The 15,015-nt window shown below is 41.0% G+C and overlaps 1 protein-coding gene across 3 annotated transcripts in view; it reads right to left on the bottom strand.

Moving 5' to 3' along the window:
• Positions 1-15,015, bottom strand: part of Usp38 (ubiquitin specific peptidase 38) — a 34,290-nt gene that overhangs the window by 2,947 nt on the left and 16,328 nt on the right. For 2 of the 3 annotated variants that reach the window (XM_006531450.4, NM_027554.2), the window contains 5 exons: positions 12,012-12,170; positions 9,526-9,719; positions 6,337-6,430; positions 3,817-3,923; positions 768-2,130 (listed from right to left, as the gene is read on the bottom strand). In XM_006531450.4, the coding sequence (XP_006531513.1) occupies positions 768-2,130; positions 3,817-3,923; positions 6,337-6,430; positions 9,526-9,719; positions 12,012-12,170 (1,917 nt within the window). Of the gene's footprint in view, positions 1-767; positions 2,131-3,816; positions 3,924-6,336; positions 6,431-7,933; positions 8,120-9,525; positions 9,720-12,011; positions 12,171-15,015 lie in introns of all 3 variants that reach the window. The other variant, XR_003947351.1, reaches the window with a different exon arrangement.

A 15,015-nucleotide genomic window follows, 5' to 3' on the forward strand; every position in this document is an offset into this window, starting at 1 on the left:
ACATATACACAAAACCAAACAAATTTGAGGACCAATTAACATCAAAGGAAGTAGTTTCTTGAAAAGGACATACTCTTGACAAAGCCCTCTCATGAAACTTTTGCTCCATAGCTTTTCCTCAGTAAATGTTCTTTATTCCTTGGCTCTGTGGTAAATCTTTGAAGAACACAAACATCCTTCACATTTTCATTAAATTCTTTATCTGATTCATCTGAATGTTAATACATTTTCCTTAAAATATGGACAAAAAGAGCCTGCAGGAGTTAAAGTTCAGCCTGTTTGCTGTGCAGGCCTAAGGGTCTGTGTTCAATAGAACCCATGGAGGTGGATGGAAAGAACTGACTGTACAGTTGCCTCTGACCTCCATGGCTGTACCACACCCCACAATAAAAACGGAAAAAAACTCCAAACAAACAAAAAACAAAAAACCCCTCTTTTGCGGGTAGGAGGAACTGAGGGGCAGGAGGAAACAGAACATTGCATCAAGTTTCTGTTTCTATATGGCATGATTTGATAATACTTTGTAACTAACATGACATCATTTGCAGTTATAAACAACTGAGGCACAGCTTTGCAATTAAAAATAAAGTCTTATATATTGCAGATAACCGGCAATATTTCATACTATATGTATGACGAGTGGAAATACATACATCCAATCTTAGGCTTCAGTATCCTTGGAAAATGTGTCAACTTTAAAGTTAGACCATTGGATTAAGTCTGTTACTCAGTACTGTTCAGAAATGCTATCTATGCTTGCAACTCACCTGCAAATACAGCTTGTTGTCCTTTGTTATGGCATCCATCAGCTCTTTCTGTAGGGGTGGATCTCCATTGGCCCAGACACCACTGGCTGGATTGTCACTGTCTATGCCATTAGCTCTGCTTTGTTTTTTGTACAAAAGCACATAAGCTGTGTCTTTTGGAAACCTACTTGTGATTTTCTGAACTGACTGAAATGAAGTAAATGTCACCCTGCTGTCATTAAATAAAAACCACTCTTGTGACATTTCCTTATTTTCCAAGTCCTGTTCAATGACTGTATTGGGGCTTTCTACCCCTAGTAAACAACTCTGGGAGGGTGCTAATGCCAGACTTTCAGACTGGGGGCACATCTGGTATGAAGACTCTGTACCTGTGATGTTTCTGGCATAAGAGTAGTAATGGCCACTCTCAGAGGACACACCAGAGTGCACAACAACAGAACTTAATAGGTAGGGCACTAATTTGGGGCAGAAAGCTTCTTCAGTCCCAGAAGGTTTTAATTTTTTAGGTAGGTTCTCATTAATATCAGTGAAGTCAACATCTACAGACCAACTCTGGGACAAGGAAGAGAAGGAAGCAGTTCTTTTAACTGGCAACTCCAAAACCAGAGGCAGTGACACATTGTCTAAAATTTTTCTTCTCACATGGTACTTCTGATCGTAGGAGAATCTCAGGAGCGTAAGGATAAGATACTCAGGCTCCTCCGTGATTTGCATAGTTTTCTCTGCGTTCTGTAGAGAGGCACAGCTTTCACAGTAGTATTGGTTCTCCCCAGTAAGAACCTCTGGAGCCAGAAAGTAGTTTAGTAAGTCAGTCACTGAAGTTGTGCTTTCACCTCCTGGGTTCTGAGGTACATCTTTACTGATGAGAATCTTTGCAGATTCTTCAGGGACAGAAGAGCTTTCAGCACAGTGAAACTCAACAGGAGGACTGCCTAATACTCTTTGATTCACAACTGAGTCGCAGACAAAGGCAGCTGTTGCTGGATTATAAACTACTGGCTCTTCTTCTGGGTCAGCGACACTGGTTTGCATTAGCCCATCATCTTGAGCACTGGGTAACGAAGCTGTATCTTGGAAAGACAGGTCTTCCACAGAAGGGCTAGGACAAAAGGCTAGCGAAAGATCTGTGAAGGCTTCAACTTTGTGTGAGGTACTCCCACAGTTTAGGCAGCAGATGTGAGTCCGTAGCTTCCCTCCAAACATTTTCTCTATTAGAGTCTTCTCACTGTCACCTGTACCAGGAGACTCTGTGGGCACTGCTACCTTACTGGTCACCTCTTGTAAACAAGTTTCAGCACAGTCCAGACCTTCCGAAGGCTTATGTGAGGACTGAACTCGCAAGATCTTTTCTTCTTCATGGAGTCTGCAAGAGGGTATATTTTTACACAGCCAAGATTAATGGTATTTATGTTTGAGATCTTGGTAGCTTATAAACATGTTAATTCAATCAAGTAAAAGGCTTAAAGTCGTTTTCTCCTCCTTTATGCAAGAGTGTGAATAGTTATAGGAAAGGCCATAAAGAGCATGCTCGCTTTCCACACACACTCAGCTCACATCCCCTGCGCTGTTATACAGCGCGCACACCAAGCTGCAGTCAGCCACACGCACAGTCTGCCTCACACAGCTCCCTCTGCTTGACATCTCACAGCCTAGCACCAAGAAAGCAATACTACACTGAGGAAGGCAGGAAGGCAGGAAGGAAGGCAGGGAGGCAGGAAGGCAGGCAGGGAGGAAGGAAGGCAGGCAGGAAGGCAGGCAGGCAGGAAGGCAGGCAGGCAGGCAAGAAGGCAGGCAGGCAAGAAGGCAGGCAGGCAAGAAGGCAGGAAGGCAGGAAGGAAGGCAGGAAGGCAGGCAGGCAAGAAGGCAGGAAAGAAGGCAGGAAGGCAGGCAGGCAGGCAGGAAAGAAGGCAGGTAGGCAGGAAAGCAGGCAGAAAGGCAGGCAGGAAGGCAGGAAAGAAGGCAGGAAGGCAGGCAGGCAGGTAGGAAGGCAGGCAGGCAGGTAGGAAGGCAGGCAGGAAGGCAGGAAGGCAGGCAGGAAGGAAGGCAGGAAGGAAAGAAGGCTGTGCAGGCTGACTACCTTTACTAATTATTCATCCCAGAGAAAGGAGTGGACACAGAAATATGCAGGTAAAATAGGTCTTATTGTTAATGAATTGGTTAAAGGACACCACAAAATACCAAGCTCTTAGAGTTTACCAACTGGCTCTTAAAAGATTTTGGTCTCAGGGCCCTTTAATATTTATTAAAAACAAAACAAAACAAAACAAAACAACCCAAAAAACAAAAAAACCCCAACCCCAACCAACTAAACCCTATAGAACCAGCATCCCTAGTGGGTGGTGCTGTTCTCAAGGATCATGGAGCTAGCCTTGCTGATACACACTGCTGAGGGCAGGCTCTGAAAATTTTATAGCCTGGTCCCACTTTCCTTTCTCTCTCTGCTTCCCAACTGCCAGGCAGGTCTCAAATTCCTGCTGCCAGGCATTCTCTGCCATGACATACTATATGCTCTGTGAAACTGTGAACCAAAATAAACTTTTGTCCTCTGTGTTGTTTCTAGCCATGGTATTTTATCAAGCAACAAAAAAGCAACATATGTATGTACATGCATACATAAAGATATTTACTATATTAAAAACAATAAAATATATAAAACAATATATCTAGAATGAATCCATCACAAATTAATTTCCAGCTTTTTAAGTAAGCATCATTGCTTCATACTTTTTAAGTATTCTAAGCATGTGGCACCACAGAAGACAGCTGGGTTCCGTATCTGCACTGCATCCTTCCTTACTGATATCTATTTTTACAAGATGAAATAGGCAAAGAAGAGCCTGAACTCCCACAGATATGTAGTTAAGAGGGGATTTGACAAGAGTTCTGAAGTTTTAGCTGCCCCTTAGGAATCCCAAACCAAACTAAGAACAAAGACAACTTTATAAACACACAGTCACACATGGTGCTTTAAAGATCAAGTCTGAAATCAGTATTAAGAGAAATAAGGTACTAAGAGAAGACAGCTTAATGAACTTTAAACCATTTGTACCTGTCCAGCAGAAACCTGAGGTACTCAGAGCAGTCCTGTTGTGACCTGGGAGTAAACCACGGAGGTCTGGAAGCCTCAAAAAATATCCGAGGTGCGTAAGCTTCCCTCTTGATTGTGGAAAGGAAATTCGAGAAAGTGACTCTTACAGCACAAACCAGTGACTGAACCTCATAAAGATTACTCCCATACTCCATTTTTACCAAAGTATGCCAGGCATGGGTACAAAGCAAAGGCAGAGGCAACTTTTTTTTTCCCCCCCCCGAGACAGGGTTTCTCTGTGTAGCTCTGGCTGTCTTGGAGCTTACTTTGTATACCAGGCTGGCCTTGAACTCAGAAATCCGCCTGCCTCTGCCTCCTGAGTGCTGGGATTAAAGGCGTGCGCCACCACGCCTGGCGCAGAGGCAACTTTTACATTAAGCAACCATTAGTCATAGCCATGGGACCTGCTCAGATGGAACCACCAAGTGGACACGGGTGACTACCACAGGACTCAGGTGTCTCTAACTCCTGCTATAGGGTCCCTGCTTTTATCCCTCTCTGACACACATGGCTTTGAGTCCCTAAATCTTTTTAAAAAAACGGAGTGTGAGAATGATGTTAATGAATGCAAATGATGTGTGTATTGTGTGTGCAATAGGAACCACACATATTTACTTTGCTGAAAATTTCTGTCATAAGTCATACATGTGGACTTATACATACACCTGCCTCAAGTGTGGATGGGAACATGCTGGTAAGGACTTTGATAATCTCTCATTCTCTTTATTTCTCTCTGCTTGCTTGCTTTCTTTACTTTCTGTTTTTTTTTTCTCCATGCCCCTTTCTTTCAGAAATTCAAAGGCAGTTGATAATGAACCTGGGTCATGCGTGCTCAAATCTTAGGTATTCTCACAAAACGAAAATGAACAGACATAAAAAAAGACCTGGTTAAACTGAAAATGTGGATTCTCTCTGTATTTGAAATATTTGTGGCATAAAGTGACAGTGCCTTTCTTGGTTCTCGAAAGCATGGAAACCTCCTGAAGGGTTTCTTTCCTAATATCTCTGATTTAGTAAATAAATAAAGTATACATATCTACACAGATGCACACACATGTTTATGTACGAAGTATAGAATAAAAATTAATTCAGTAAATTAGTAGAAAACAACAGGAGAGGGGAGAGAGGTTTTGGTGTTGTTTGGTTTTGGCTATGGTCTAACGCTGCTTTTGTAGTATTATGACTGGCTTGAGACTTGTGTCTGAGCCTCTTGCCCCCACCTCTGGAATACTGGCAATGCAGAAGTGTGCCACCACACCTGGCTCAGAGGCAGTTTTTATTCCCCTGGGTCCTGATGTTAATTTGTTAACATATTTCTCCAGGTGAATCATATCCTCTGAGTGTATCATCAACTCTAAGCCACTACAGTCATCTCAAACTTGCTCTCAATTCTTTCCATTTAAGAAATTTATTTCAGTTCTAAAGACTGTCATTTCCCGACCATGGTCAGACTGTGAGACAGTGGCAATTAGAGTGAACCAGAAAAATAATGATGTATGCTTTATGTGAGCAACATACCTACATTTATGTATGTTTGAGCCTTAGCTAGAAGTTCTTTGAGAGCAAGATCCCCGCTTGATTCTTACCAGACTATACACAGAACCTCTGAACATGTCTGTTCAATGAACTTAACTAAAGGACCTATAGACCCTGCCTCAAGTTGACTTTACTGAATTAATTTGTGGATATAAAAGAACACCACAAAGTTTTAAGTTCAAGAGCTTAAGAGATGAACAATGATCTATAAAGATATGTAAGTACAATAAAAGAATACCTAAAAGAAAATAAAGAAAAGCTGAGTGTGGTAGCGCACACCTTTAATCCCAACACCTGGGAGGCAGGGGCTGGCAAATCTCTGTGAGCTTGGTCTACAAATGGAGTTATAAGACAGCCAGGGCTACACAGAGAAACATTGTCTTGTAAAACAAAACCATTAACAAAAGGACTACAGAGAAAAAAGCCTAGACCATAATTATTTTGTGTTCACTATTATATCAATATATTCAGTCTCTGTAAACCAACAAAACAAAACAAAACAAAATCCCAGCCACAGTCCATTCTTTTCAGTCCTTTCTTTCATCCCTCCCCTCTTGTCTCTTTGAGATAGGAGCATGCTACATAGCCCAGACAGGCCCTGAACTCAGAGTCCTGCCTCAGTCTTTTGAATGCTGGAGTGACAGGTGTAGGACATTAAGCCTAGCTTTAAAGTTTTTTTCATGAAGGAAATTCTTTATTATCAGGAAAGTAGACTTGATGTGTAGCTGGTTAGCATGATAATCCTCTGCAGGGAAGGGAAGCAGGGAGAAGAGACAAGAGTTCTAGGTGTCCAGGCAGAGTCCCTGAGCACTTGCAAGTGGATCTTTATTTTGGACAAGACACATGACACACAATTCCACCAGTTAAAAAGACTCATGATGATATATAGTTTAAAGAACATGATCATGCAGTTAATATGTACATATTACACACATAAATACTCACTTGTGTATGAGCCAAAAAAGCAAAAAGATGTTGTAATTTTTTCATTAACGAATTACACCCATTTAGATTTAAAGATAATACTTGTCTTCTGAACCTGAAAAAGAATATAAAATAATATAATGTTATCTATACACTTACGCACTTTTTATAAAGAAGCTCAAAGGAAGCTAGTTTAAGAATGGTTATCCTCAGTGTTACCTGATGTGTAGGGCAGCCCCTTACTAACAGTTACTAGCACACTTTGTTGAGTACTCATATTCTCCCTCCACTTCCTGAGTGCTGGATCACAGGTGTATGCCACCACACCTGGCTTCTAGCATACTCCTTTTACTTCAAGTGCTTCTAGATGCTTGTAGGGTCCCCTGGAGCTGGAGTGGGCTGCCTGTCATGGGTGCTGGGAACCAAACTCCCAGCCTTCTCTCTGGCACCATGACTTCGCTTTTACATCTGTCTATGCTGATGTTTACCTATGTGTCTGTCTGTAGACTTATATCATAAAGATGGCGGGGTGACAATAAATGAATGGGCTCTTGTTACATGGCCTGGTATGGATGCTGTCATAGTTCTATTTTCTGGGTCAGCAAATATAAATTGGCTAAATATTAATTTAACTTATAAAAATCAACTTAAAGTTGATTATTTCAAAAGTAAAAAATATTCTTCCATCAAAACACATCATGAACTTAGGATGATTTTAAAAAGAGAAGGAGTATGGCTAGAGAGGTGGTCAGCAGTTAAGAGTACTGGCTGCTCTTGCACCCACAAGACACAAGTATCTGCTGTAACTCTAGTTTTAGTGGCTTGGACACCCTCTTGTGGCTTCTACAGCACCAGGCCCTAAAGTGGGGTACAGACACTCAGGAAAAACCTCAGCATAGACAAAGTAAAAACAAAGTCATCCTGCCATAGAGAAGGCTCGGAGTTTGGTTCCTAGCACCCATGTCACCCATGTCACAGCCACCTGTAACTCCAGTTCTAGGGGATCCTACAGCCTCAGTATGCTCTTGAATTTCTTTCTCTTTCTCAGAGATAAAAGGGGTGTGCTACAAGCCAGGTATGGTGGCATATGCCTGTAATCTGGGGTGAATCTGTAGTCTGCAATACTCAGAGCGCTGTGGCAGGAGGATCATGAATTTGAGGCTACTATGGTTAAGACCTAATTTTCCTAAAATAAGAAAACAGGAATAACATTTGCTAAATTGTGAAAAATCTAAGACTGATTGATTGAATCAAGTGCTGTCAGAGGTATAGGGTCACAGGTACAAGCATATATTGGTATAAAAGGTCAAATTTGGGTTAGGGAGATGGTCCCTGGGTAACCTCATGTCTCCAGCCCTCATGTGAAAGCTGGGCAAGGTGCTTCTCCTCTGTCACTCCAGGCTCCACGAGGAGCCATAAGGTCAAGAAGTGATTGAGGAAGCTATCCTGACATCAGCCTGTGCACTCTAAGCGCATCTACAAGGGTGAACATTCCGCACCTCTCCCCCGCCCCCCGTAGTGTTTTAAGGGAAAATAATTTGGCATAGCCTAGTCAAGGAAAGTCTCATCTGTGCATGGTTAGAGAAATGCTAACTATGAGCAAAACACTGATATTTACCAAAAATATAGGTAAGCAAATGTCAGGCTGGCAAGGTGGCTTGCTGGGAAAGGTGCCTGCCATGAGAGCCTGATGACCCGAGCTCTAGTCAGGAACCCGTGGCAAGGTGGAAGGAGAGAACGGACTACAGTTTTCTTCCAGCTTCTACACACACGTCATAGGATGCATGCGTGTCTCCACCCAGCACTAACAAACACATTTAAAGAAAAAAGATAAACACCATGTCAAGTGACTGACAAGAAAAATTTCAACAGGGCTCCTTCCAGATGTGTGTACACATACATTAATTATATGCAACTGTTTTGTATTAGATAACTATACAAAAAAGTTCTCAAACAATGCACATAGCGGATATGTTTGAGAATGTATGCATCTTGGTTTTTACAAGTTTGATTTTTTTAAACCAAGGAAAATAATTCATGTATTTCTTAAGAGATCTCCCTGTTTTGAGATAGCATTACTGGCTGCCACAACACTCTGTAGTTACAAGTGCTTAGGTCACTACTTTCCGTAAGATGACATAGCTAGCAAGGTGACCTCTGGTGGTGAGCTATGGACTCTTCAGTCTTACATTTAATACCACGTGTGTCTAAGAGTATCCCTTTGTCTTAAAACAAGTTGTCAAATACAAACTAAGCAACAAGAAAACTGAATGGAAGCCCAGGCACTTGGGTTTCATAGCCTGGGACAAACAACAAAACCCTAAAGCTGAGCCCACACCTAACAGTGTTTAAGTTCTAACAGCTTCCATCTTTGGGTCAGCTCAATTGGCACGATTTAAGGAAAAGTTGACAATTATTTTGTATCTTCAAGGACAATTTTTTTTGGGGGGGGAGGGGAGACACGACAGAGCCTCATGTAGTCTTCGCTAGCCTTACACACATCATGTAGACACGAATCACCATAAAGGTCTTTCTGCTTTATCCCAAGTGCTGAGATTACAGATGCGCAACAGCAAGCCTGGCTTTATGAGGTGCTGGGGTCATGCACAGGCAGGCGCTGCACTAGCAGCAGGCACCCTAGCAGATGTGTCTCCAGCACAAGGATGTCACTCAGCTAAGGACTGATTTCAGGTTTGTTGCATTCAAAAGAAAAGGGGCTTGAAAGAAAATTCACAGGAATGCCTATCTGTTCAGGAACCAACATCTTGGCATGGAATCAAAGCTTAGGTTTCCTAAAAGCAAAAAAAAAATTATGATATATGAATTAAAAAAAAATACAGTAGGACAGTAGAGGCAAGGAAACAGGGTAAAACACACCAGTCATCAGTAGTGTAGGGCACATAAACTTTTTGGAGTAGGCTCAGCCAATCCCTTTGGTTACATTACAAAAACATCAAGTCATACTGATTACAAATCAAACAGTGGCATTGTAAGTACAATGTACAAGCTAATTCGTCAGAATCAGAAACGCTGGCATTTCACTGTTCCTAGGCATTAAGAGCAGTTTCATTTTTAACTGAGGCAAGTGATGGCACTGTGAACACTTACGCTGCTTACACGGGAGCAGGGACGATTCTCTCCTCCTCCCATCTCCTCAGCACCTACTCACTCACTTCTACTTCAAATCAGAAAGTTCACATTTAAACTTACTCTGTAGCCATAAACAATGCTTGTAAAACACTGTTCATGTAACACGTGTTTCCCAGGTTAATAAGACCAGTTTTTCCAGTTTCAGATTTTCCAGAAAGTCTAGACAAGCAAGATGCCAAAGCATTGGATTGAGAAGTCCAGGCGCTTTGATTGAGAATCAGCTTAATCTTTTCTTCACTGGGCTTAGGAAAGTCCTAGATCATAAAGAAAAGAAAGTTTAAAAAGTAAAGAGAAAACTATTTTTTTATTTAAACAACTCAACACCACAATGTGGGACTTCCCTACTGACATTTGAGCTGTCTTTGCTCTCACTCATTCTGTACATGACAGAGAACATACAGTCAGCCTTTAAAACATCACACTACAGGGGAGAGCTAATTTTAATGGTTGACTTTATTGAAAAACAAGGAGGTCATTTTGGGTATGTACGTGAGGTTGTCTCTAGAGAGGGTTAAGTAGAAGTAGACTCACCCTGAATGTGGGCTGTCTGTCCTTCTCTGCTCAGGGATGGACAACTCTCATTACAGCTGAGAGCTGCTCCTGTTACCATGACTCGATACAGTGATGGAAAAGGCCCTTGGATTGTAAGCCACAGGAACCCTTCCTCTGAGTCACTTATCACAGCATCCACAAAATAGCCATGGGGACAAATGCCTTCCAGAATCTTGTTAAGAGATTTAAAATTTTTGAGGCAAAAATCTCAATAGCCTAAGCTGGCCAGGAACTCACAGTAATTCTCCTGCCCCAGTATCCCAAGTGCTGAGATCACAGGCACAAAATATCATGCTTGTCTTAAAATACTTTAAAAGCCAATGGAACAATGAGTTCAAGTTGCATGTCAATTACTTGTATTCAAATTCTATGATGAAAACAGAGCATGACTCTGGTGTACCCAGTACCAGCCCTTAGAAATGGCAGCCTACAGTCAGGACGAAAAGGGAATACATAATGATCCGACTGTGAAAAGTCAAACTCAATCTCATGGTTGCCATCTAGAAAATTACTACTACACACAGTCCTCTTACGTAGTAAAGCAGGAAATAAGGAAATAAAAATCTAAGTGCAAATGATTTCACGCCCCAGCAGAACAATGGGCAATAAGAGATGCTGGAAAAATCATTTATGCTTAAATGATTAGCTTTTCTAGACCAAGTGTGGTGGTTTGAAAGAAAATGCCACCCCTACTCCCTTGGACCATAGGGAGGGGGACTATTAGGTGTGGCCTTGTTGGAATAGACGTGGCTTTGGAGGTATGTCACTAGAGGTAGGCTCTGAAGTCTCATGCTCAAGACAGGGCTCTTCCTGCTGCCTGCTGATCCAGATGTAGAACTCCCAGCTCCTTTTCCAGCACTATGTCTACCTGTATGCAGCCCTGTTTTCCACCAGGATGATAATGAACTAGACCTCTGAACTGTATGCCATTCCCAATTAAATATTTTCCTTTAGGATAGTTGCTGTAGCCATGGTATCTCTTCACAGCAACAGAACCCTAGGTCACCAAGGTCGCCATCTACTGTTTACCCCACAGAGGACTGACACTTTGAGATGGCATTTTCAGCTGCTTTTATCTTGTTTGTTTTTGCTGCTGACAGCTACTTGAAAATACTTTCCTTGGGCTAAGAAGTAAGCCCTTTGTTTCTGAGTACTGGAAGACAGAAGAATGTCAGTCAATAGACATGGCAGCAATGAGGGAAGGCAGTAACAATCTCTCAAGTCCATAGCAAATGCTTCTGTGTACCGTTTACTTCTGAAAGGGCAGTGTCATACCAGCTACACACAGGCCTAACTGCCTTGTGACCCAGGCCTAGTTCTTAGTTTCAGTTAGCTGAACAGATGCAAAAACAGCTTGTCCTTAATTTATCTTATATACATTAGTAAGGCAATGAGGCCTATATATTGTATTTGCTATATTAATATCATGATTAGAATTGATATCTAGTAACTTCTGACTAAGCCTGAGTTTAGCTCTCCAAGTTCTTGGCTAGGCTCTGAATTTGCAGTCATCCACTCCTCAACACAGATTCACCACCTTTTTAGAACCTATCTTTTATAAACTTGAAAATCAGGTAACATAATTTAAATAGAATTTCTAAAAAATATAGACATCCATAAAGTGTACACACAGAACAATCAAAACAGGAGGGAATTGAGCATTGCCTTGCTTCTAAGAAGATGGACTAATTGTTGCCCATGTCTGACACTGAAGCAGAACTGATGTCTGCATGCATCTAGTGCAGAATTCCCTCACCAACCAATTTCTTTAACAGCTCATAAATTTAAAGTGACACCTTTTACTTGATGACACAACATAATTAAGAAATGTGGTTATTGATCTAGCATGGCGATAGCAAATAAGAGATTATGCCCTGACATTAATGAAACTACCACCTTAAAAACAGCTCATTACAGTAAAGGAATACATTTTACCAAATTTGTTCCTTATATCATATGTCGCTCACCAAGTCTGGTACAAAAAGCCATCATACCTTTACTGCCTCCAGAATAGGCTCATAGAGATCTGGGAATCCGGAGTAATGGTACATCATACAGTGAACCAACTCTGTTAACTGTACTAGGAAGGCTGTGCTGGAAGGTAGGCCATCACTTCTGAAGGAGTGAACCAAGTTAACTATATGAGGGACAATCTGAAAAGAGAACCGGGACAAGCACTCTTAATTCACACAAGTTGACAGCAGAATGCAATCACTACATGATAAACACATACTTTTCTATACGTTTCATCACTTTTTTCCCTTAAAGTCATACACTGTTCAATTGGCAAGCTAAATCTAATTTTTTAAGTTATATAACTGTAATTGCATTAAAATGTTATTTTTTTTATTTATGTGTGTGTGTGCGAGTGTGCACACACGCATGCCCACAGAGGACAGATGGGGGTTTTGAACTCCCCTGGAGCTGGAGTTACAGGTGCTTGTGAACCACACAGGCCTGGGTGCTGAGAACTGAACTCAGGTCCTCTAGCAAGCACTCTTAATGCTGAGCTCTCTCTCCAGCTCCTGTAATTGCATTTAATATGCTTCTCCTTCAGCTCAGCAGTAAAAAGCATCTATTTCTCACCAAGCCCAACAAGCTCAGTTAAATCTCTAGAACCTAGATGGTGGAAGAACTCACTGTCAAATTGTCCTCTGACTTCCACACACACTGTAATTATATTAAATAAAATGTTTTTATTAATACAATTAAAGATTGTGGGATGCCTTAGCAGGTAAGGTCCTTGCTACCAAATGCTAGGGACCTGAATTTGATCCAGAGAACTGACACCCGTAAATTGTCTTTTGATCTCTGTATGTATTATACACACAATCCACCTAAAATACAAACTACATGTACAAAGGAGTTTCAGTCATTGTTGCATTAAAAAAAAAAACACTTTCAGGTAAAAGTGCTATGGTCATTCTATTGAATAGATAAATTGTTTTTTAAAAACCTCTTTTGAGTACCATGGCTCAAGCCTTACCCTTGTGTATGCCAGGCAAGTGCTCTATTAGTGAGTTACACCACAACCCAACCAGATTATTTAACAGAACAATGTTAAAACTCCCGGAAAAAAAAAAACAAAAAACAAAAAAACAAAACCAATACAATGAAATCCCCCAACTGAAATTAGTGAAAGAGCTCCATCTAGTGTTAAGTTTAAATTTTTCAACTGAAAAAAAAATGAAAAAAGTACATAGCAATGTGTACTGCAAAAGTCTCTATATGTAACTAAAATTGTGCTCAGCTAATAAGAATATATTGTTTGATAATAACAGGAATAATACCTTAGATAGGTCATATCCTTATTAACAAAACAGCTGCTCCAAAAATAATGCTCATTATTAAAATATTTAATACTGGTAAATGGTAAAATAATGCTCTTTCACTTAAAATTAGTCTAAATACCAACTTTTTTTTAAAAGCAGTGAATGAAGTATTTTTATTAATCTCCCCACACCCAAGGCTCAGGGAACATCAGAAGAGTTGTCAAAGAAAGTCAGAGTTTATAGTTGAGGGGAGGGGCTGTGAAATGCAGACTTTTGACATGACATGACTGCTTTACACCTCAACTAATAGCGCCTGTAGTTTCCTGAACAATACCTGAACAAAATCAAGCCAGTTGCACTTCCAGTATGAATTGGAGAGGGGTCCCAGAGAGGCCCAACTTTTGGCAGAAAAGCTGTTGTTCAGGTTTTGTGCAGGTCATACTTCCAGTATGAACTGTAGAGGGGTCCCAGAGAGGCCCAATCTTTGGAAGAAGAGCAATTCCCAGTTGATGGTTTCTGATAGAGTGAAAGTCACTGTACTTTGGGGACATGGTTGCTAAATACCAACTCTTATACAATCAAAGATTTAAGAGATAGCCAAGGGCTGGTGAGATGGCTCAGTGGGTAAGAGCACCCGACTGCTCTTCCGAAGGTCTAGAGTTCAAATCCCCGCAACCACATGGTGGCTCACAAGAGGAGATCTGACTCCCTCTTCTGGAGTGTCTGAAGACAGCTACAGTGTACTTACATATAATCAATAAATAAATCTTTAAAAAAAAAGAGAGAGATAGCAAAATGAAAATTCTATTTTACAGAAACGGCTGACATCATGATAGAATATTTTTTCAACTAATTATTAATCATAATCTGATACCATATATAAGTATACTTCTGAACTAAAGGTGTCCCAGGTTCTTTATGCATAATATCTTTGCAGCTCCAAATCCTGATAAACTGTATTCACTACTCTATCAGGGTTGTCTCACCAAACAGTACCTCAATCAGTGGTCAGATTCTGCAATTAACCACTGTTAATTGCTGTCCTGCACTGTCTGGATTTCTTCTGTGTCAATGCATTAAGTCACATTGTACCTTTTATGCCATCTTTTAAGACCTGAATTCTATGACAGTTACCTGATGTGGCCATACTACAGCAGGTGCGTATAGTACCACATTGTCAGCTTCTAGGCTGGTGTTCCAGAATTGGGTGGTTGGAAAGGAGTTGGCACAAAAAGTGCACAATTTAAATTTATGATTTAAAATTTTAATCTTTTATTAATTAAAGCTTTCTTGGATAACTCATACACACACATACACACTCTACTTACTTTCATGCCCTACCTTCTCTCTATATTTTAACTTTATGCATTTGGATATTTCCCCTGCACATATATCCATGTACCACATGTGTGCCTGGCCTGGTGCTCACAGAGATCAGAAGTGGGCATCAGGTTCCCCAGAAGTAGAGTTCCAGTCACGTGGAGTACTATTTGTGTACTGGGAATTAAGCGCAGATCCACAGGCATAGTAGCCAAGCTCTTAACTGCTGAGGTATAACACACCTCCCTTGGATCCACTGATCCTAGTACCCCTTTCTCAGTCAGTTTATGATTTTGTGCTGTGTTCTCATCAGCTTTCCTCAGTTACCTGTGGCTGCCTGGGGTGTGGACACGCCAGCTACCAGATTCTAATGAGTTTGTTCTTTTGTCTGGTTTTCCTCCCTCCC

Source organism: Mus musculus, chromosome 8 (assembly GCF_000001635.26).
Source record: "Mus musculus strain C57BL/6J chromosome 8, GRCm38.p6 C57BL/6J".
NCBI lineage: Eukaryota > Metazoa > Chordata > Mammalia > Rodentia > Muridae > Mus > Mus musculus.